Source organism: Poecile atricapillus, chromosome 2 (assembly GCF_030490865.1).
Source record: "Poecile atricapillus isolate bPoeAtr1 chromosome 2, bPoeAtr1.hap1, whole genome shotgun sequence".
In the NCBI taxonomy this organism is placed as follows: Eukaryota; Metazoa; Chordata; class Aves; order Passeriformes; family Paridae; genus Poecile; species Poecile atricapillus.
Genome location: NC_081250.1, coordinates 22,703,487 through 22,727,945, shown reverse-complemented (window position 1 = coordinate 22,727,945; position 24,459 = coordinate 22,703,487). Strand labels below are relative to the sequence as shown.

The 24,459-nt window shown below is 38.1% G+C and overlaps 1 protein-coding gene across 1 annotated transcript; it reads right to left on the bottom strand.

Moving 5' to 3' along the window:
- Nucleotides 1-771: 771 nt before the first annotated feature.
- Nucleotides 772-24,303, bottom strand: LOC131576221 (pituitary tumor-transforming gene 1 protein-interacting protein-like). The gene is made up of 7 exons (XM_058832673.1): nt 24,101-24,303; nt 21,966-22,018; nt 19,590-19,698; nt 16,828-16,936; nt 13,660-13,728; nt 9,103-9,149; nt 772-2,390 (listed from the first exon to the last, which is right to left on the bottom strand). The coding sequence occupies exons 1-7, from the start codon at nt 24,207-24,209 to the stop codon at nt 2,341-2,343; spliced, it is 546 nt and encodes a 181-aa protein (XP_058688656.1). The 5' UTR covers nt 24,210-24,303; the 3' UTR covers nt 772-2,340.
- Between the last annotated feature and the right edge of the window lie 156 nt (nt 24,304-24,459).

Here is a 24,459-nt window from a genome sequence, read left to right as displayed (position 1 = left end):
TTCCCCTGTTCCCTTTTTTCAAAATATTTTGGTTCTCCGAGTACTTTACCATCTTTGAAATGGTAACAAAGGTTGTCCCTCCTCCCCTTTTAGAGAGAAGACATGACAGCCCTTCATATATTGTAGCAGGTGCTGAAGAAAAATGCTTTTCTATTAAGTCAGGAATGTCACTACTTGGTCATGAGACAGCAGACAGACCTTCATCATTTTTGCAAAAGTTATCTCCAGGGAAAACAATAGCATGTTTCATTTCCACACTACCAACTCACTCTTATCACAGACCATCATTCTTCTAAGACAGGCATTTGAATAATACTTCAAATTTGACAATGGCTGACAGATAAACATGAAATTAAATACAGTGCCTACTAATAATGCACTAAATAGGAGTTAAAGAAAAAAGGGAAAAGAAAAAACAGACCAGTATTTCATTAACAATAATTACAGTATAGATTCAGAAAGTGGGAAACCTATTTTTACATAAATTCCTGAGAAACTATGCAGAGAAACGGTTTGCAGAGCTAAAGCCAGTGAAAGAACACTGTACCAAAACCAGTGATAAATGTTATTTACTGAACCTAAGCAGAGGCAGGTTCTTTGGCACTATGAGGAATGGCAATTCACATCCTCACCTACAGGCATGATCTAATTCCTGCCACACACCACCAGCAAAAATACATCTTTTTCCTTCACCAAAGTCGTACTTGGTAACTTCTTTTAAATCATGTTAATTTAAAATGGTATGGAACAACAGAAGTAAACAGAATCATATTCAAGATGTTAAAGAGTTTATTTTAGGAATGTGGACAAAAATAACACTAATATCTTCAATACCATACATTTGTTTAACAGATAATCAACAGCAAGGGAGGTGATTTAAAGCATACAGAATAAATGGGGACATACAATTAGATTGGGGAGACAGAAGAGCTCTTTGCTTGTCACATCATACTGGTAAGCAACTAAAAGTGCTCAAGAAAACATCTCTATGAAAACAAAGACAGGAAATAAATCACATTATGGAAATATCAAAATAACAATAAAAGATTTACAAAAATACTGCCTTCTTACTGTACTGGCTCTGGCAGGGACTGAGGTAACTTTCCTCATAGCAGCCCTTACGGTGCTGCTTTGCTTTGGATTTGTGGCAAGAACGGTGCTGGTAACACCCCAGTGCTTTGGCTTTTGCTGAGCATTGCTTGCACAGCATCAAGGTTTTATTTTTTCCCCCACTCTGCCTGCTCCAGCAACTAGGCCAGGGGTGAGCAAGAAGCTAGGAGAAGAAGCAGTTTGCCATAATTAACCCAAACTAACCCCATTCAAGGCTCACCAAGAAAAATGGAGGGGGGACTGGGAAAAGGTCTGCTTCTGGGAGGTGGCAATTGCCTTTGCAGACTGTGTTCCCAATACCCTCCTTTCCTTCACTTACTGTGCCTTTATTGCAACTCTTTGCTGTTCCCATTCTCTCCCACAAGCCTCCAAGGGAGGGAGGAAGCAGCCGGGCAGTGCTCAAGCTGCTGGCCAGGGTCAGCCCTGGTAAAATGCAGAATCTGGGCAACTTTATACTTTTTTTTTCCCAATATACATTAAGTTTGCAGAAGACAGTGTTCACACAGACTGATGTTTCTTAAATTTAGGAACACATAACTATGTTTGTTTCAAGATCAACCTTCCTCCTATTTTGCTAACTGGTTTCTTTTTCACATTAGTGCTATATCCAAAGTACAGATTAACATTCCCACAACTGAATTTAATTATTCAAAGACAACTATGCTCTTCACTGTCAACCTTTACACATTAAACTCTTGGAAGATCTTTTTCCAGGCAAAAAACCCCTCCACCCACAAGAATGCACATGATGTATTTTTCATCAGCTATTTCTGCTATGTGGAACTGTGCTTCCATGTTGCTTTTTGTTTAGACATACACACACACACATATATATATATGTATGTATGTATGTATAAAATCTCTATTTAGGAAGAGAGAACAACATGAGAACAACTACTTGAAGTGGCAATTAAGACTAAACTCAAAGACACTATTGTGACTATTAGCCATCTAAGTCGAGTGATAAAATATAGATTTAAGAAGAGGAAAGATAACCAACAAAATTCAGCAAACATTTCAACAACAAAAACCGTTTATAAAAAAGTAGTTTTACACACACAGGAGATAGAAACATGTTATTTCAGAAAGTCTTTAGCTGCTTCTAGTTTTACAACCAAGAAAAAACACTTTTGAGAGAAAAGAGCAAAAGCAAAAGAGCACAAAAGGCAAATGAAAACAAACTGTCTTCCTGGATTCTGCAGTTACAGCTCTTGTGGAAGGTGCTCATCTTTATTCATTCTCAAATCTGCTGTAGGGGTTATCAGAATCCTGGAGAAGACCTGCAAAACAAAATGGAACCACATTTACCATTTTCTTATTACACAAAAGCTTTGAGTTACTGACTTCACTGCAACAGGTACTGCATGTAACAAATCCAAAAGGCAATTCTTGTAATAGTTGCTCTATTACCTGAACACTCAAGTATTATAATAAATTAGAAGTGTTAAGCACGCTTACTTCCCAGACTATAATCATGTATAAGTATTTCACGATTTAGCAGGGAGAGAACATTTTCCTATGAAAAATTATCATGGAAAACGCATTTCTCTTTTGTGAGGTATACACCAAAAATGCACTTGTGAGAGTCAAGTTGACAAAAACCTAAGTATAGAGATGTCTCAAGAAGAACAGATTCCAAGTGGCCAGTTTATAAATGCAAGTGACTATAAGATCATCATCCTTTTAAAATGTAAGATAGCTACTTTGACTTAGTTCTACTTCAATTATACCCAACCATCTGTCACATTCAGCCAGCTTTTCTGCAACAGGACAATAATCTCTAAGAAAAAATGAAGATTACTTCTTATGTGCACTAAAACCTCCAGGGACCAGAACAAGAGCATCACTTAATCCAAGGTGCAGTATATTTCCTTCACAAAGATCCTTAATGACTTTATACTAGAATACTGTCACAGAAAGCGCTGCAAAGCCATCCAATTATGGGGAGTGCCTGGATATGCACAGCATCCTCTGTATGGATTAGCTGAGTGATCGCTGTTCCACACAGAAACTATTTCAGAGACTTTAAACCACACTTTAGACCTGGGGTAGGCAGAAGACTGAAAATAAAGTACTATAAGAATCCAGATGCTGACCTTATGTTGTGAAAGCACAGGACACTACTGCTATCTTTTCTGCCAAGATTTTTATACTGATGTCTGACAAGGACTCTTCTCTAGCTCAGTTGTCTAGGCATGGAGACAGAAGACAATGCGAGCAACTCCAGATCACAAATGTTCAGATTCACAAAAATGACCAAAAAAAATTTTTCTAGTCACTGCCAAACTTTGTAAGAACTCCTCTCAGTCCTTTTCACACCAAATCTCTTTTCCACATGTACCTGCACACAGATAGTGGACATCACCGTTTTATCTGAAAGTGAAAACCTAAGGCTGCTGTGGGCAGACTACATTATTGCCTACCTTGTGCAGTTGGTGAGCTTCATTTGAACTGCCACGTTATTTTGAGATGCAAGTCAAGCTGCACAACTGCTCAGTGCTGATTACTGTATCAGTTACTGCAACTAACCACCTGATAAGGAACATTAAATATTTGGAATAAAGAATAAATATGGAAAGTCCTATAGTCACTCAAATAAACAAGACTATGAGCAGTCAACTTGTAAAATGTTAATATCAAAATTATTCCTCATATATGATGACCCTTAATTGTCCAAGGAATATTCCAGTAACATTTATAAAGCTTCAGCCATGTATCATGACATATAGTCTATTTACCTGGTGTAGTACCTTGTATCAGAGGTACTACTCCTTTCTATAATTGTTTTTGAAAAAAAAAGATAAAATTTAAGTGTTTGTTTAATAAGAATATGCTTAGATGATATAATTTTCAAAAATAATCTACCGTATTTTTAGATTTTGAAATTTTTATATTTTTAAACTTCTAAAAAGTGGTTACTTCCCAAATTTTAATTTTACCTTTCATGCATTTAAACAAACCGTTGTGATGTCCACTAAGTTTATTCTAGATGGGAAGTAAACTAATACACAATTAAAAAAAACCCCTCTCATCCTTGGCCTGCTATTCAACCTTCAGTGTCTTCAGGTAATTTTCCTACATTAATTAAACCCCAACCCAAAGAGAGAAGACACATTTATTTTACTCCCAGATCATCACCACCCCCACCCTTCCTCCAGACTTGTTAGTACTTTGGCAGTAAGGATATATGGCTCCTAATATATTTAGTTGCCTAAAACACAACTGAGTAGTCCAATTAAAAAAAAAAATAAAAATGCAATACTTCTATATCTCACCCCTTACAAATACAAAACACATTTACACAACATTTACTGAAAATCAGCTTCAATGCTAGAAATTACCACTATTATTACAATTGCCATTGCATAAACTCCCTGCACTCATTAAGTTCCATTTACAAATAAATGCACCTAACTTCCAAAAGCTTTCCACAAAGTGGCAAGAGGTGGTATCACATTCCCTGACAAAATGAACGCAGCCTGTAGACTTTTCTCTGTAGAGTCTGGCACGTGCTTACTATATTTTTTTGATATTTCATTCAGGACACATACTCAACACTTCATAGGTCTGAAAGTAACACAGTAAAACAGCAGATATTGTTTTTTACAGCTCAAAAAGATGAAACCAAATGGAAAAGATTTTCTACATCCAGTAGTGCCAATTTCAAATTAACAAGAGGATTGTGTAAGAGTCCTGATAAACCTTTCCTATATGATTCTGAGTGAATATACTTTTCCCCTGCCCCAAAACGCTCAGCTAAAATCCATTTTAAAAAACTAATCCTCGTATTTCAAGTGAATGTGCCATTTTTACTCTTCACTGCAAATGCCAGTAGTACGTTAATTTTACTGAATTATTTTTAAGAATGAACAGATCTAATCACCACCAATCAGGCATTAGTATGCCTAACTTAAAGTACTCTCATCTCCTTCATCACAGAATACTGAAACTAAATAGGCTTTAAGAACTATGGGGCAATCCAGTGTGAATACTATTGGCTCTGACTTCAGAAATTCATCTCCCAGGAAAAAGGGACTCCAAGAGAAATGGCAAGCCCTCCTTCAAAATGAGGATAACCAGGGGTTACAATACCTGATGCATTCTCCTTTCAGCCTTGCTCTCACACCTGCATCCAGCATTTAAATTTCTTTTACCTTCAGCATTTTAGGTACATTGTAAGATTACATCCATTAAGTAAGAGGAGTGAGACAGCAGCTCATCACTTGCACTAACTGTTATTGAGGAAGTATCAGGCTCCAGTAAGTGGACAACAACTATTTGGAGAGACATACAAAAAAAGGGGCATGACAAAAAGCTTCTGTCAGCTGCCTGCCACAGCTGCTCTGCCAGTGCCACTCCGAGGAGCTGGCAGCCCATGCTAATAGGGCAGCACACTTGGTTCAGCTGAAGCTCTCGTGCTGCCATGAACCACACAGGAGTTGTCTCTCAACTGTTTCCTGTCATGAGAGCCACTACCCAAGTTGTCATTTACCCTCAGGGGTTCAGGGAAACCAGATGTTTTTATCTTCAGGAGCCTTGTTTGCAATCAAGTCCATTATATGTCACTGGTGAACTTGAATATTGGCACAGAGGTCACTTGAAAGTTCTTACTTCTATTTATCCTAATTTTGAGGTTAGTACTTAACCTACTTAGCAGTATCTAAGAAACACTCAAAAATTTGAAAGGTATAGTGGTACAGTATCTTTCATTAGTTTGTATGAAATAATGAAGAATCTTAATGAATACTAAATGACAGAGCAATGGTCAAGAGAAATTAATACCTCTTTCCAGCATTATCCAGTATACAATTTATATTGTATACTATCTAACTATGCAGATTCCTAGGCACTGAGATCTCTCATCCTATATCAACATTGCCCACAAACAGAATTAACAAGTGAAATACCTACAAGAGACTGTGTATAGCTGAAAACAAACAAAAACAACCTAGTTTGCTACATGTCTTCACCCCTTATTAAACTTTTCCTCCTTATTTTTAGCCCCTCAGATTAACAGCTGTATTCACTAAATAGCTTTCAGTGTTTGGCAATGCAAGGTTCTCCTGCCTTGCATTCAGAACACTGAAGAAGGTCAAGTATCTACCTTGAACAGAAGAAACATTTACTGTCTTAAACTACTGAATATAAAAACCGATGTCTTACATAAAATAAACAAGGGAGGCTTTCATATCATTAAAATAGCTAATCAAAACCTTTGCAGAACAAAAGCAATGGAATTATAATAATTTTGCAAAAATTAAATGAAAAAAATCCTTCCACTAATACCAGGCAAAATCCTCAAATAAATAAATAAATAATAAATCAGCCTCTCACTAATGCTATACTGAACACACAATAGAATCAAATGCAGCAGGAATTAAATTGTAGTTCCTTTGTGTACTACACAAGCTGCAAAGTAGTCTGAATTCTACTTTAAATTTTTCCTAAGAGTGAACATATAATTTGTGTAATCATATTGCATTCATATTTGTGAGCAAATGAAAAATACTATCAAATTGTGCAACAAAGAAACAACTGAAACTGTGTACTCCTGGTTGCTAAAGCTCTCCATTGCTTCCAATGCTCCCAAAGGATTGTGGCTAGAGTGACACCTGCAGTGCATTATAAATGTGTAATTACCATTTAAATGGGGTATGGAAAGCTGGGGGATGAAATGGGAAAAGGCATTCCCTTAAAGCCAGCCAAATACTGAAATTTTGAGCATCATCTTAATCTACAGTCAGGTTAACAAAGTCATTGTCATTCTGCCACTCATCCATGCCTACTTAACTGAGAATCTCTCTGCAGTGTGTAAGAGTGCAAAATAATCTAGAGCCTTCATAATTATTTGCAGCAATTTTTATTAGATTATGTTTAATATGCTAACATCTGTATTTTCTAGACAGTAAAAAATGTGGACAGAAGATTCAAGTCTACTTTATGTCTCACTGAATTATTCTATGTCTCACTAAATTATTCTGACAATCATATGTCTATTATCAGAATGCAACCCTTATATTCAACTGCAATTATATATTTGGATTTCAAAATTTATACATATTTTGTATTTTATTTTTCTTCAGTTACAAACATCCTTTAAGGATGTGCTAATTATGTTTATGTGAGAGTAAGATTTTTCTTTAAGACAAAAATTAACCATGAGATTCCAGGCCTCAAATTGATATATCTGATAATATAAATTAATTTTTGCTCAGGCAACACAGCAAACCTGTCAATAAACTTTATATAGAAGTTTGCTAATAAAATTTAAGCTTTATAGTCCAATTGCAATCTTGTGCAGGTAAGCTGCACTGGAAAACCTAAGTGCAGGAAGAAGTGAGCATGTCTGACTTAAAAGAAGGAACACCTTCCATTAACACAATGAACATACGAACTTGTTTCTCATTAAATCATTGATAGAGGAGACAAAATGACACTAGCTCTCTATGACTGTGCACACAGTATAGCTATAAGCAAAACATGATTTACTGATTTTGATGTCTGTATTCCAGGGGCATTGCATTACAGGTTTACATTTCAGGGAACTCAAGTACTCTAACAAGATCCAGCAAAGCACTCCACAAAGATCTGGAAGTTAAGCACTGAACAGACAACTGTCTTCAGTAAAATGTAGGGCCATGCAGAGACAAGTGAACTGGTTTCACGAGCAGAACATAACCGAATGCAACTTTCACATCACCGAACCCCAGCGTAGGGCCCTGGTATGGGAACTGCAATTCTGCATCCAGGACCTGCATCTTGGCTGCATCCAGAAGATGCAAAGGTCCATCTGCACTGAGTGCTGCAAGTTATTATGGGGACACAGCCACTGCACTAAGTTCTTCATCAGACCTTTCCCAATAATTCAAACTTGCTGAGATTGACTGTGAGGTCTCTTCTAAGGAGAAACAAACACAAAAAGCCTGTGCTGTTTTGTGCTGCGCTTGGATTTTGTCTGCTTTTTTTTACATCTGGACTATTGCTGTCAACCACTCACAACACCTCTTGAAACTGAATTGTTGTTGAGATACAGGGTTAATTATGAACAAATTCTATGACTGATGCTTAACAAAAATTACTTCCAGTTTCTACAACATTCTTTCTCCTATAGCTCCAGCTTCACAGTGCAGTTTTCCTCTGTTCCAGCAAAGGATCATTCTTTTACAAACATTCTCCAGGCAGAGAATTTCCTACGGTTTGTCTGTAACACTTCTGAATCAGGCAAAGGGCAGGCTGCAGATTCATGAAGGCATTCCTAGACCCTGCCAATCAGTTTAACTAGAGGATGAAAATTAACAGCTTAGAGTGACTGTTCAGACCCCTAGAAACACCTTCTCTGACATTAGTGCAATTTACATAATAAAAAATGCAGCCGAGTTTTAGCAGCTCTGTCTCTGAATATACAGTACTATTAACCTTATGAACAAATCAAAAGAAAAGTGCAAGCACTGACAAGCCTACATAATAAGAGCCTCCTATATAATACAGCAGGTCCTACAGTCTTGTGATATTCTTCTACAACTGGACCACAGCTCCACTTAAAAACAAAGAAAAAAATATTTCATCCCTGCATCAGGCTGCATCCTCCACCCTTCTTTTTCAAGCTTGATTTAAAAAGCTTGCTAGCTACTAGTCAGTCTCTCCTCCTTCAATAGGCATGGCTCCAGTAGCAAAGATCAAGTAGGTTGATTTATCACATTCAGTAATGAACAAAAAAGCCCCCAAACTCAGTTCTCTTACTTAGGAACAGACAGACTGAACCACTGTTCAATCCCAAGCACACTGTCTTCTTCCCCAGTTGGACAAACAGTGCAGAAAGAGAACAGGAGAATAAATGTGTTGAGATCAGGTGTCAGCAGAGAGGCATCAGCAGAAAACTGGGCTTGATTACTTCTGCTGCTCATAAAGCAGCTTATTTCTGCTGTGAATTTTAACAATAATTAGGGAAAAGGAATCAACTTAGGCTTAATATCAAAACAAAATGACACATACCATACTTCTTACGTATTTCATCATGCTTCAGTTTTCTTTCGTGTTTCCTGCAAGAAATAAAAGCATCAGAAGAACATTCAGATGCTTTTGAGCTGTAAGCAAACTATAATTACATCCAAAGAGGACAACAGTATTTTTACATTGGTATTAGTAATTACATTACGATTTTTTTAAAAAAATCCCAGTTAGCTGTTACATACATATATAATTTTTCTATTTACATTTCATCTCTAAGTATCTACATACACTGTATAAGACTTACCATAATTTCCTACTAACAGTGTGAATTCTTACTTGATAGTGTGAACATAAGATGTATTACAATAAACAATAAGAAATACTTTTCTATATGAAAGTAAATTATCCACATATATGCACACTTCCACACACTGAGGTGTTCATCTATATATAAGCAAGGCACTACACTGGAAGACTCCCCAATGCTTTCCAGCAGGAAGCATAATTGCAAAATTTAGCTGTGCACAGAACACGCTTCAGAATACTAATTAATTATAATAATCCTAAATGGATAAAAATGTGTAGTACTATTTTGCTTAAGATGTACAGCAAGTGAAAGTGAAAACTACTGCTTCTAAAATGCTGCATAGCATCCATGCAGAGAATAAATTAAAATATTGTGCTAAATATAAATTGGTTTTTATGTTGTCTGACCATAAGACCATTTTCAAGGCTGTATCTGATATTGCCAAACTTAAATTATTCACATAAACCAAGTCTCTGATGAGTCGATTTCTCCTTCCCCTTTGCAAACATGAAGGGGGGGAAAAACGAAAGATGTTTAAATGGAAAAAATACCATCATTTCTCAGACAGTTTTCCTATATTACAAAGGAAGGATCTATTTTGCTTAGTTTAAAAAACAAACATAAAACCTCCTACACAACTGCTTCATGAGTATGATCCAGGATCTATATACCTTGAGGAAAAGACATAGAATTTGGCAAAAAAGTTGTTCCTCTAATAAAAACAAAAAAAAAACCCAAAAAACAAACATTAAAAAAAATACACCCTTTGTTACCCCCTGTCAAAATCCAACCCAGTTAGACAAGTTGTGACTTTTGCTGGATTCCAATTTGCACGTATTCAGCAGAAAGCTCTTAAGCACTGACAGTTTATTTCACCAAAGATCCCATCTGCCCTATGCATATTCTACCTCCAAACAATTCCTACTGCTAATCAGATCCTGTGTGTCCTCAGAAGCAATTATCCTGCTTCCTTCAGAGCTGAGGGTTGAACTGGCCTTTTCCAGCAATTGCACTTCATGGAAAAGCATGCAGATAAAGCATGATGAGAAAAACCAAACGAGACAGAGACTCAAAACCTTCCACTACTGTTTCCCAGAGATACCCATGTTCATTACACCCCTCTGCATTACTAAGCCCAGGCAACATAGTAAATAAAGCAAGCTGGCCAAAAGGCAGTAAGAGGAACTGAGGAGTCAGGGTAATAAAATTCATGTAGAGGAAGAAATCAGGATTGAGACATTGAAAAGAAGAGAAAAAAGAGGAGACAAATTTACCTATTGAAGGTAACCTGACAGCAGGATTTCTGCTTTCTGTGTTACATAAGAGGAAGATATTATATAGGGTAAGGGATCTCAGGAAGAGAATAGAGAAATTCTGCTTAAAGCAGCCTTCTCCAGTGTAAAGCTAAACCTTTCTATCGTACAGTTTTCACATGACCTCAAGCCAGGCTTATTACTGCTGGTACTAATGGCATTTCTTCCTTGTTTTGAATATCCTGTCTGAAGTAACAGAGACTCACTGCTGCAGTTCCAGCTACTGAAAGTTCAGTACTTCAGCAGTCAGTGTGAATCAGCTCTGAATTCAGAAAGCACCTGCTTAAGAAGGGGATGGTGCAAAATCAAGCTGTGTAGGCTTTAAACCTCAGAAAGGCTTTAGGATACTTCCTGAGGCTATTAAAAAAAAACCACCAAACATCTAATTAAATTTGAAGAGTAAAACTACCAGTATCAGTGAAACAGTCAAACTCTGACAGGCAGCCACGACGGCATCACTTCACCCACGACTAAGTCATTGCTCAGTAAATAAGGATTAGGTACACATCAACCCAGAAGAACCAGACACAGCTCTGAACAGGCAGTCCCTGAATCAGCTGCCCAGAATTACTGCACCACCCACATCTCACTTTATTATCAGCTCAACTCACTTCAGTCTTCTGAGTTGGTTCTGTTTCTTAACACCACTGCTATTACTCCGTATTATAGATGCTAAAGTTTCGGCTTCTCATGCAAGCTGTCCCCACTGACATAAGCTGAGGGAGTATTTTTCTCAATACTAACAATTCACATAATAATTTTCTATACTTGGTTCTTCACAAATAAACTGCCATCCTTTCTTTCCCTGGCCTCTCTCCTTGTTCTTCCTTACCAATACACTATCAATTTATACTTGGCCCTGGATCTTATTGTTTAGCATTTGTTTATAAATTTCTAAAATAAATAGTGATTTATAAATTATATAAATCTAACATATAAATATGCCATGTATTTGAAGCTGTAAATAATTGAGTGTATAGAAGAAGACTCATTACTCAATGCTATGCTTAAAAATTATTTTTCATGTTAGAGATGAAGTCAAATAAAGGACTAAAGCTATGCAATAAAATACCTGTTTTAAGTAAAAACCTGAGCTCTAGACATGCTCCTCTTAATGCCCCTCACTATAAGTGCAAACTCAAACTATCACCAGTGATTTTCAACCCTCTCAGTAAACTGGCAGCTAGTTTCAGCCTTGTGTAGACAAGCAGCGAGCAAACATAATTACCTTTACTTTTCCTTTTAACAGTCATCTTCCAAAGAGACACTAAAGTATCCATAATTAACTGAATTTTAATGCAAATAAATATTAAACTTAAAAAGCAGACTCTTTTGATGTACCTGAAAAGACAGAAAATACTAGATGCTGCAATCATCTTAAACCTTCCACAAAAAATATATCCATGGAACACTATGGAACTTGGGCCTCCTTACTTTGTTTTTACCACTCACTAATGGAATCATGAAATGAAGCTCAAGCTAGTCCTGTTCACCTTCCATTGCCAAACGATATGAACAGCCGTATTTGAAGTAGCTGTATCCCACAGAAAAAAAAACAACATGTAAGATGACAAGAAAAAAACAAAACCCGACAGACACAAAGTCAATTGTGCCTATTTTCCTCTCATGATACTTATCTGAGCATCTATTCAGCTATTTTCAAAAACTATGTGTAAACTTCACAGTAGAAAGGAAGGACTACACAGTACAAGGTAGCGTTGTCCTTTGCAGGTTGCTTGTCAAAAATGGGTTGTTGAGAATATTAATGTGTTCTACAGCCTGCTACTAGCAACTCATCCTCCAAAGGTCTTGCAGGAAGCAAGCAGTGGGTAGGGTGAGGTGCTCTAGGCTCTGGAAGTGGCCTACTCCTTGTGTTTTCCCCCAGCCACACACACAACAGGTATGCATGCGTGTTCAGAACATGGAAACACTCCAGGGCTGCTGCTAAGCTCTATCCTGCAATTAAAACAGTTTCTGTTTCACAGACACACTCCTGAGACAAGCTGGGAAAGAGGAATGCTGCTCTAAGTAAGGCTGCAGCAATCATTCTGGCAGCGCAGTCTGCTCCCAGTGATCCTTGTTCCTAGGCTAAATTAAAGAATGGAGCTGGTATTAGCTCTGTGTTGCTAATTGCCTGGTGCAACACCACTTGCTTGGTGTGTGCACCGCACACCTTATGCCCCAGAAGCATCAGACCTCCTACAGATTAACTGTACCAAGAATTTAAAGCTGATACACAAATCACAGAGGAAAGGCTATGGAACAAACATCCTCTGTTATGCACCTAGTCAGAAGTCTGCTATAACAAACACAGGCAAGTGCTATCTTAACTGAAGTCACATAATTAAGGATGTGCATTTCATCACAAGGCACATGGTTTTGGCATACAAAAAGATGTTGATATTCCTCACTGGATCCCTCCTCTTTAGATAGAAACAAAAGCATTATAGGAGAAACATCATGATCATACTAGTACTCAGCCTACTGTGCTGTGACTAGTTATAACTGGATTAAGAGGTAGAAAATTCACCTTTTTTTCTGATCCATTTCAAATATTTTATATAACTTATCTAAGAAACTGTGTATGAGCACAGTTCTTAAGTTGGACACCTATTTATTACCCTTCCAGGAATATTCAAGTCTGACACTCTCAGCTCACAAATTCAGATGTTTATGAAAACAAATTTGCATCTGTTCTCTTCTTGGATAATGTTTGTCATGCACAGAGCATGCCACATGAGCATTCATGGTACCTGACACGCTGAGCATCAACTTGTTTGCTCTCTGTTCATTTACAGCAATACATCTCCTAATCGGGTACATCAGCCTCACAATAAAGCTGTTTTGTAAAAACCTGACACTGTCATGTCTAACATCACAATGCCTCTTTGTTTAGTACTCCATATATTTCTTAGAAAGGCAGAATACTCCTACATCACCAGGAAGTGTACAGCTATATATCAAGCTGTCAAGACTTACCTCTGAAGAGACTGTAGTCTTCGTTCCTCTCTCTTCCTAGCTAGCTGCTCCTCTTCTTCATCTAGTCTGCTAGAAAAATAAGGAGGCAAGGAAAGCGTGAGGAGGAAAAAGCAACTTTATACTATTTAGTTACTTTCAAAAAATAATTATAGTCTGACCAGAGATACTACTTCATAGCCTCTGATCAGAGATACTACCTCATAGCCATGTAAAATTTCACAGCTAAGTATAATAGATAAGTTTGTGTAATTATGCATTCACATTTTATAATATCAAAATGCTTTACTCATGTAGTAATATGCACTTCAACCTCCACAGGACTATTGACAGCTTCTTAAGAAGATGCAGACTGCTCCAGAAGCAGGACTCCTAACTGCCCTTTTCCCCATGTGTCACACCCCATTTAGGACTCAGTGTTCTGCATGTGCACAGTTAAGTCCATTGTTGTCCTCCAGAAGAAGATTGATGGTGCAGAAGCCTTTGATGCCAGAACAATTTATCTTTCCAACAACCAATCTCGAGCTGCCCCCAGGAAATGAGTCTGTTCTGGAATGAGCAAGGATTTACCCGAGTATCAGCTGTGTGCTTCTGGAAAATGCTGAACCTACACGTGCTTGAGCTGTGCACGTGCAGATTTGCTCTACTGAATTCTCTGTTGCACTTTAGCTTTGTCTCCTGCCTTGGAGAAAGCTCAGCTTCACTTAACTATTAGATAGACTGTGTAAGACTTGTAGGACCCTAAAGCAAATGTCAAACAATTTTTCTGTTAATTTTTCACTGACAGAATTTATGATGATTCTTCGGGATTAATAAATGTACAACTGCCATGCTTGCCCATCATCTTCCAAAAGTGAACACAGTTCTTAAGATGTCTGAGATGAATATTTACAATATTAATACACCTGAGCAGCATTAACACACATCTGCAGCCACCAACATCTAAGTTAAGCAAGAGTGACATCCAGTGGTTAATCACAGCATGTCAAACACTTTAATATACATAATAAATAAAATGTTGGTATATGATTCAGAAAATACATTATTCCACTGTAATTAAAGAGCATTAAGTATCTTCTGATTTTCTGAATACTTTGAGTTGTTCTTCCAAATTCAGAAAGTTTGAGATTATACAAATAAAAGCATGGCTGATAATGGATGTTCACAAGACCCTATTTAGTAGTTTAATGAATAATAGCTGTTAATGAAACTGTCACAAGTACATGGAACCAGACTCTTAGAAGTCCAAAAACACAGGATAAAAAGAAAAACTATGCACCAATATTCGTAGGTGGTAGGATGGACACAGATAAGCCAACTGCATTACTGATGTGGGGGTTAAGGCACTTAAGAATTCTCTGTGTTCAAAGAAAAGGTAAATTCAGACTTCTCAAACACTTATACACCACAATTTAAGAATTCCCAAAAGAAATACGGATGCTTCTGCAAAACAAGGATACACCTCAGATCCCAGATGATACAACAAAAAAGTCAATTAAACAGATATAGTCATTTCCACAACCTTTACTTCCTCCTATTCATGAAAAAAATAAAAGTTTCTTTTGTTGAAAGTGAGTCCCCAAAAACAAGTAAGAACAGAGCAAAAGAATTCCTGCTGAGAATCAGTGGGCTTAAAGCCAATAATGTACAAGGCTTCAGTGTAATAACACATTCTGACTCCTCCTGAAATAAGCTGGACCCCAGATTGACAAGACCTTTAAATCCTAAAAGGGTCACAAGATTAAGCTTGACACCTCTGGAGTCTTGGCATAAGACGACTCTAAACCAACCCTCTATTTTTAGAATTAGATGTTACAGTACTGATTGACAACTTTGCTATTAAAACTGAAGTCTAGCACTAATATCTCTTTTCACAGGATTCAAGCTTTATTTGCTGACATGTCAGCCATAGGAGCCCACTCAGTTGTTCTGCAGAGGATGTTGGCAGATCTTATGTAAGATCTAAACCTGCTCTTTACATCTTCAGGGCTTATCAGCACAGGGCTAAAGAGTATTCATTTTTGTGCTAGGGCAGATTTGGTAAACCAACCTACCAACAAAACAGGTAAACAGGTACATGCTTATTCCTCAGGAAAGAGAGAAAGGAATGTTATTTGCAATTATTTTCATGTTTCTTTAAAGCCACACATGTACCATATTTCTCTGGCTTTAAGATCAGCACCAAACAATGTACAGTTACATAAGTTCTTTTAAAAAAAACAAAACCAAATCTCAAACAGGAACAATGAGCCAAAGATACTTTAAAAAGTACAAAAATAATTTCAGACCAAGAAATAAGAAACAAGGTCTCCATTTTATTCATATGGGAAGTACTGAAGGACAAAAAGAACAGAGCTAGCTGAAACTACACTGTCCAGAAAGCTTTAAAACTTGAGTGATAAATGCAAGATGTGCTGTGCCACTTTGCACTGCAGCACTGATACACTTTTTACCTACTCATCAACTACTTCCCTCCTTTTAATAATATTAGCTACTTAGAAAAGCCAGTTGAAAAAAAATTGTACAAGTTCTCCAAGATCTCAAGAACATTTAATTTTTGCAGTACTACTTGCCTTGAAAATAAGTAAATCATTCTTAGTATCTTAGAGCAAAGAGGTATTATCTTACATTTAGAATATATTTTTGAATTGGCAAAGACAGCTAATCCCTTTGATACTGACTGCTAGATCTGCTTAGAGACTAACAGATCCTAAAGCAACTCTGAAAGATGGATACCAAGTGCTGTACAGGACACTGTTGCCTAATTACTTGTTACTCACCTGGTCCCTTTTTGCTGTACCATAAGCTTGCCTTGAAAGAAATTATTTATACCATTATCACAAGAAGCAAGGATTTACCTGGTTGTTGAAAGATTTTATGTCCAATGTTAATAAGAAAGTGTAAAACATAGAAGTGTAAAGCAATAGCTTACCTGAAGTCAGACACATCAGTGCTGTTACCACTAGAAAAATCACTTCATTGTCACTCCAGCATAATTTCCAGTGTCATACTACCTGCCACTAAATATCTTGTTATCTTTCACAAACTAATAAAGTGACCAAAATTGCTTCCAAACGAAAATATTCTTAGCATACTGAAGATTAAAAATTGTAGGTAGATAGGGAATACCAGGAGACAGTGTTAATCAAGAAAACAAATACATGTGTTTACCTCCTGGAACGCCTTCTGCAGTAACAGCAGTAACAGCAACAGACTGTTATGGACACCAGAATAAGTCCAGCTATCACAGCCATGGCAATAATTAAAGCCTCAAAGTTTACTGAAAAACATGAATATATTCAACTTGTTAGACTCCATCAGTAACATTTATCTTTCTGAGAATTCTTCCTTTCTTTCCCAGACATATTTTTCATCCCTATATCTAAAAACCTCCACGTGATTCTGCTCAGCTACACCAGATAAAATGCAGTGTAACACATTCAAACTTTGCTATACACTGAACAGACATTAAGTAAAACCATATTTCTCATTCTCTTACTTCCCTACAAGTTACAAACAAGGAAATATATTTCATCCAGTAAAGCAAAAATTTTTAGAAAAATCTGTTTTAAAGAAAATTTATTTTTTTCAAAATTATACTATTTAATTGAAGCACAAAAGGTTTTTTGACCCTATTAAAGTGCAGAAAAAGACTGTCAGTTTTCAGTCTGCATTCCTGGCACCTGTACCTATTTCATCTGCTTACTATTCATTAAAACACCCAACACAATTAAACTACTTTGTATTACACTGTTCTTCACTCTGGTTAATAATCTGTCAGCACATGCTATTCTTATTAAACTGTAACTGGAAGCCAGTCGTTTGTTTTTGACTTTGAAAGCTGCACTATTCACCTTCATTTTCAGCAATGGTGAACAACATTCATTTCTTAATTTTATTTGCTCAAAGGAAAAGAAAAAAAACATCACCACCACCTTCACAAGTTAATTAAATTTCCTGCTGTGTTTGTAGGGGACAGTCTCAGTAAGACCATATAACCCCATGGCATGTTGCTGCCTGTAATTTGTACAAAGTCTATTAAGGAAATGCAGATTTGAGGGTGTTTTTGTTGTTGTTTTGGTTTGGGGCTTTTTCTACTTTATTTTTTCTTTGCTGAGAATGTGCTCCATTGTGAAGTTTTCATTCTGTGTTTAAGCTACAGTTAATCTAGAAACACAAATGGCACACAAGACAGAAGCCATTTCCACAGCAGCAGTAAACTGTCAAGACCATGCTTAGTTATCAGCAGAAAAGGACATGTGTTTCTCTACTTTATGTGTTTGAGAGTGTTAACTTCATAGCAGCTGACTTGATGCTGTGTTTTGGATTTCTGGCTCAAACATGCTGGTAACACACCAATGTCTCTGCTGTTGCTGAATAGGATTGAAGAGCACCAAAATATTTTCCTACCTCCCCCCCCGCTCCCTTCCCTCTGTTCCCCCCAGTGAGTAGGGCTGGACACAGGCAAGAGACTGGGATAGGTCAGGAGGGGATGCTGACAAAACACTTGACCCAAACTGGCCACCATATAATCTTGTGGTCAGTGGAAAAATCTGAGGTAAAGGAAAGATAAGTGGAGGATGTAACTGTCTCCCAAGGGGAAAGGTAATTTCAATGGGAATTTATTGTCTGGGGACTGGCTGAGAATCAGTCTGCCTGTGGGGGGGATAGTAAAATATATTGTGTTTTTTCCTCTCCCTCTTTTTCCTTTCCTTTTTAAACCATCTTTATCTCAATCAAGGAGGTTTTCTGCTCTTGTTCCTTTTTCTTCCTCCATACCACTGGGGACATGGGAGAGGGGAAGGAAACAAGCTGCTGTGTGAGTACTCATCTACTGGCAGGAGTCAACCCTCCACACTTTCAGAAAAGTCTGCTAAACATTTCATAGCTAGAACCTTTACTACTACACTCTGAGCTCAGTTTTCTTAAAAGAGAGCTTTATCACTGAAATTATAGTCTTACCATACCCTAAAAAACTCCAACAAAAGTCTAAGCACAAATGCCTGCTCTCAGAAAACAAAGCACAAAGCCCTTCTGTAAGAATATAGAACTGATAAAGTTCACCTGTACTTTTTAATCTAGGCACTCTGCAGTAGTCATTAACTGGTAGTGTTCAGAAATTTGCATATTCTAACAGCAATCTTCTACCTCTGCTACTCTAATTTAGACTGCTGCAAAATCTCTCTGCTCGAAGCATGGTAACTTTCTTCAGTCAACACAGACACTGATAGTTCACCCCTGTTTGTTTTTGTCCTTTAGCCTCCCGGTGTCCATGCACAAACACACAGAAAGCAGCAAGCCTTTGCTCTGCTGGACTGAAGCTGTACTCTTGTTTCATACATGAGGCTTTCCAATGCCTTAGGTGTTCTCTGTCCCAGTCTAGTCTGAATTTAGATCTGTACACACACTATTACAAAACCAGCACCAAATATTTCACCCTGATGGCAGCACATGCTCAGTCCTGTATTTTGTAGTAAAACATGCAAAGCAAATGGGAATTGAAGAACAATTACATGATGCAGGATTACAACCTACAGTGGCACCATGCATGTTCCTTTTAAACCTTATCTACATTGCCTTTGGTACCAGTCAATTACACTGTTATTTCAGTTGTTCACTGCTGCCACTGGAATATAATAGAACTGTGGATCTAGACAAATCACCCAACACTTCCAAAAATTTTAAAGAAGCTAAAAATGTTTTAAAGCCATTGCATCGGCATACCTGCACTGGCTCTTCACACAGAAACCTTAGCAATGACTGTTTCTAAGTTCAGAAGATTAAAGCTATCTTTTATGGCTCCAAATCATAACCACAGCTTCCTTGTCCCACCCCTCCAAATAAAGTATCAGGAAACAGCTCTAGCAAGCTGCTTGATTTTAATCATACTCATAAATATAATTCTCTACAGCAAAAGTAAAATTAGTACCTACTCCAGCAAACTCCCCATCGAGCATTTGAGAGAGAACACAATGAAGATGGTGGAAGAATACTTCTTACAGGGTAATCAATACATGTGTTGTTGGTATAACACCAAAGGCACTGTGCAGAAGAAACAAGAAAAAACCCAAATTATTAATCTTCAAAAACAGTTAACAATTTAATGCACCACTCCAAAGACAGATTTCTTATGTGAATGCAGTACTGGAGAAATGGAAGTGCTTTGTTTCATAAAGCCTACAGAAGTCCTCATGCAATTTCTCAGTAAAACTAAATAGTGAATAAGAACATAAGAACATTTTGTACTTACAAGTAACACTAGCCTGAAAAGATCTGGGAACATACTGAGGTACTCTGAATATTTGAGGGCAAAATGGCTTTGGGTTTAAAATTATTGGAATTTACAAATAAGAAATACAAAATCAGACTGACAACTGTTCAGAATTTTAAAACACCTTGTATCTTTAAGGAATAAAAATACACCTATACTCTTACTTCAGCCTTGCATTTAATTATCAACAGAAAGAAAATAGTAAAGAATCCTTATAAGTCTACAGAAGCTTTAGCTGCAAGGTAATGAATGATACAGCATCATCCAGTCTGAGTTTCAAAGTACTCTGTGTACCTTAATTGCACATGCTTATATATCTGGATATTTTTAAAATTTAAAGTTTTTATGTGTATTATAGTTAAAATTCCAGTACAACATTTCTGCTTTTAAAGTCATCACTAAGCATCAAGCTTAGGTTTTGGCTTTCATCTGTTAAAATAAATACTTATTCAGAAGTCATTTAACACACAACTCAAACAGTGATATAGTTTTGAATAACAGCAATAGGAATCTTTGACAGAACATGTTTTTTTAGAATTTGTTATAAAAAGAGTTCAGCCAGGAACTATGGTTTATCTAGCAGTATCAAGAATATCTCTGTCATACAGCCTCAATTACACAAAGACTGTTATCTTGCTCTTAATGGATTACAAAATGTTAAATACAAAGGAAACCATCTGTAGCAGATTCTGCTTTCTTGGAAAGTGTGGATACAAGAAATATGTATTACTATTTTGCAGTTCCTAGACTGTACAAGTTAAACATATCCGTAAGGACACATCAACAAAAAAACCTAAAAAAATAGAATTCACTTTGCAAAAACCGTGCCCTTTCAATTATGAATGTAAGATGAGAATGTGCTTTTTTTGGTTAAAATATTTAATAAGAATTAACAGTTCAAAAATAAAAACTAATAGGGGGCATAATAAAAGTCACTGTTAAACTCTGAATATAATGTTCACCCTGTTTTAAGTCAGAAGCTGGATTAGGTGGCTCAGCTGTATCACTCTGATGGAGATCCTGCATCTACCTACTGAAAATGTGTCTAACCCAAAAGGCAATACGTGACACAGCTACTGGCTGGAGCAGGGGCTGAAGTACAAGAAAATATTTCAACTGACTCATTCCCAATGATAAAAAAATCTAACAATACACAATCAGTACAATTCAATTAACATTTTTTCCCAATATATGCTTAAGACAAGCAAGTAAATTCAGATATTTCTCAGTCTTCCTTGGTGAAAAGGTTTTTCAGTAATGGAAACTTATATGCAACTTTAAGACTCCTGAAATGTTTCTTTTCATTGACATCTGAAGTTAGAATTTGAAATAATCTCTCACTACTGCTCTCCAGGATGCTTTCTGCATACTTATCACAATCCTCATTGTAGAGCTAAAGAAGTTTTCAGCAAAGAACAGAGAAACAAACTCTAACATTTAAATGTCTGCCTTACTGCAATCTCACTAGAAATCTGAACACTTTGCTATCAACAGTAGCTTAGTCTGGCAGTCTTAAGCACACACAGTCTGATGTAGTCAGTGGAAGGACCCCATACACTCTGCTTCAGTTACAGGCACTTCTTGGGGCATCTTTAGAGAAAGGCACTTCCAGTTTATTTACATTCATTTCCCAGTTTTCCGAGCACAACACAAGAAAAGCAAGGCATTTTAACTAAGACTGAGTTTATTAGATGGACATTTAAATAAGTGCTACCCTCAAAATGAGGATGAGTCTGAGGCAGCAGCAACACCAGCTTGCTCAGCTGAGCTATAAAAGCCCTGAGCACACACTGACATTGGACACCTGGATTCCATCTGTCCTCTCCAGACAAAGCACAGAAAACACCCTGAGTGACCAAATCATGGAGCGACCCTGGCAAAGTGAAAGCACACTGGCATCACGTGTGACAGAGGGGAAGCAACACATTGGTTGACTCTATCGCTTAAATAAGAAACAAACTGCCAAAGAAAGCCTAACAATTTGATTTCATATTAAGTGGAAATTCTTACCAATCAAAAAAGATGCTAAAAATCTTACCGAAACATTTTTTAGACATTCTTCACAGGACTTCTGGGAAAATGCTGAACATGCTAAAAAAATAAACAACACCAAAATACACAGAGATTATACATTTATTTTTATTCAATAAGGTCAAGCATTTATCATAATATTTAACCTTTTTTTTTTTCCTAATCCTAGATAAAGCAATAATTTTGACTGAAGTAATGAAATCTCAGTAATTCCATTCCAGGAGAACTGCAGTAAATAGAGATAAAAAAATTAAGTTCAACCTTAGACACAGGGAAACAATTCAAGCTCACCTTTAACCTCAGCTTGCTTTCTCTAAGGACAACATAGAAGATGTAACCCAAGAGTCTCCTGGTATCTCCGCTGAAATTCTATAACTTACACGCTTCAATTTAGGGAATGTTCCAAATTGTGCAGCTTTGGAAGCTTTGCAAAAGCTGACCCTTGCTTAGGATTTGTCTCCTTCCATAGGTATTAACGCTTTTCTGGGAGAAAAGAGTTTTTAAATGCTAAAGCTCTCCAAATGCAATGATTTTAAATAACAACAAAAAACATTTCCAAATATAGGACACAAAATTAATATGCAAGAGTTCAATAAGAACTTTAACAGAAGCTTGACAAGCCAAGTGGTGCATTTTCTCTGAATTTTTTTAAAAAAATACATACATACTGGTGTTCACATTTACTTTTTGTAGAAGTACCCCATGTTTACCATCTTAAGACCACGCTTTTTTTATCCATAACTCAGACATTATTTGTTGCCCACAGGGCCACATACATGCCATAATCTTGACCTAGATGAACTACTTGAACAATGAAGGGAAATCTCCTTTCCTACTCTGAATCTGGATTTTTCTTCCAGTAATTGTACTTCCTACAACAATTTTTTACACCAGTTAATGAAACAAGCTTGTCCTTATTTCAGCATAAATGATCTCCAAATGGAACATCAGTCACAAGCAGTTGTCAATTTGAACTACAGTTACTTGCTTGTGAGACAGCTACAGATTTCAATATTTTCTTTTCATACTTCAATCTTAAATATTTCTGGTACTATTCTTAATATTAAATGCATTTTATGTACCAATATACTTATCTTTAATTAATATATTCATATAGGAAAACCCCTTACCAGTTTATCCCATACCAATTAAATTGTTACAGGTACCAATTAACAGCCTAAGTGTAAGGCCCATATACCAATTCATAAAAAAACAACATGAGAAGCAGGTTCAAAAACTGTTCACTTTATACTCAAAAATTTTCAAATGGGATTTTTCAACATGGAGTACCACCATGACTATTACAAAAGTACTTCACTACTTTCTCATCGTGAGATTTAAAACATCCAAACAAACAAGCTTTTTGAACATGAATTAGCAAGTCTAATTCGCTTCAAGTTAGTTGTCTCAAAAAGCTGGAGGCTCCCTTTTCAAGTATAAACCCTTCCCCAAAGGAAATTAAATACCTCTAGCTGGGATCTAGACACACCTGTCAAGGTGCACTTGAGATATCCAAATTTGATGCCAGCCAACCTGGCGTGTACCTTTGTGGTCACATGTGTTGGTGGAAACTAAATCTGAGGCCGAGCTTCACCAGCTACTTGCCAAAAGCAGCGAAATGATAAACGATTCCAACAGAACAGGGAGAGACGAACATCTCCGTCAGCTTCTCCTGAGCCACGTTCCTCATCATCACCCAGGGCTGAGCAAACCATGGCGACTGCGTTCTCTAGGATAACCCTGCTTGAGCAAGGGAGGTTGGACCAGGAAACCACAGTGGTCCGTTCCAATCTGTCCCCTCCTGCGATTCCGTGACTGCTGTCTCCGTCCCGCAAACACCCGGAAAACCCCAGCACTTCGGCCGGGAGCGGACCATTCCCTCCCGGCCCACGGGCCCGGCCCGCTCGGCGCCGGGGACAGACCACGGCAAGCCCCGAGCTCTCCGCAACTCTCCTGAAGGCGTTCCGGGCGCCGCTGGGCCCTTGCAGGCCTCGGGGCGAACCCGAGCCCGTGCCCGCCGCCGTGCCGCTCTGCCCGGCTCGGGGCCGAGCGCGGGCCCGGCCAGGCCCACCCGGGAAGGCCGCGCGGCCGCACCCGCGGCACGGACGGGAAACAAGGGCAGCGCACCCCGCCCCTCCTTACCCTGCACAGGCGGAACCGTGGTGCGGATCTGCTCCAGCCCCGCCACGCCGCGGCCCCACAGCAGCGCCAGGCCCTGCAGCCACAGCGGCCACCGCCGCGCCGCCCCCATGGCCGGCACGGCACAGGACGGGACCCCGCTGGCTCCGGGACCGGCACCCGGCCCCGCGCAGGCGCCGCCAGCCCCGGGGCGGAGCGGGCTCGGGGCGGGACACGGGCCGGGCCTCGCCTTCCCCCCTCCCGGGTCGGGGAGAGGCGGGGACGTGGTTGCCGCTCATCCGCGGTCACTGTAGGCGAGATCTGACGTACATGGGGCGTTTTCCTCTCCCTTCTTCACCCTTTTTTCTTTCCTTTTCAGTGTG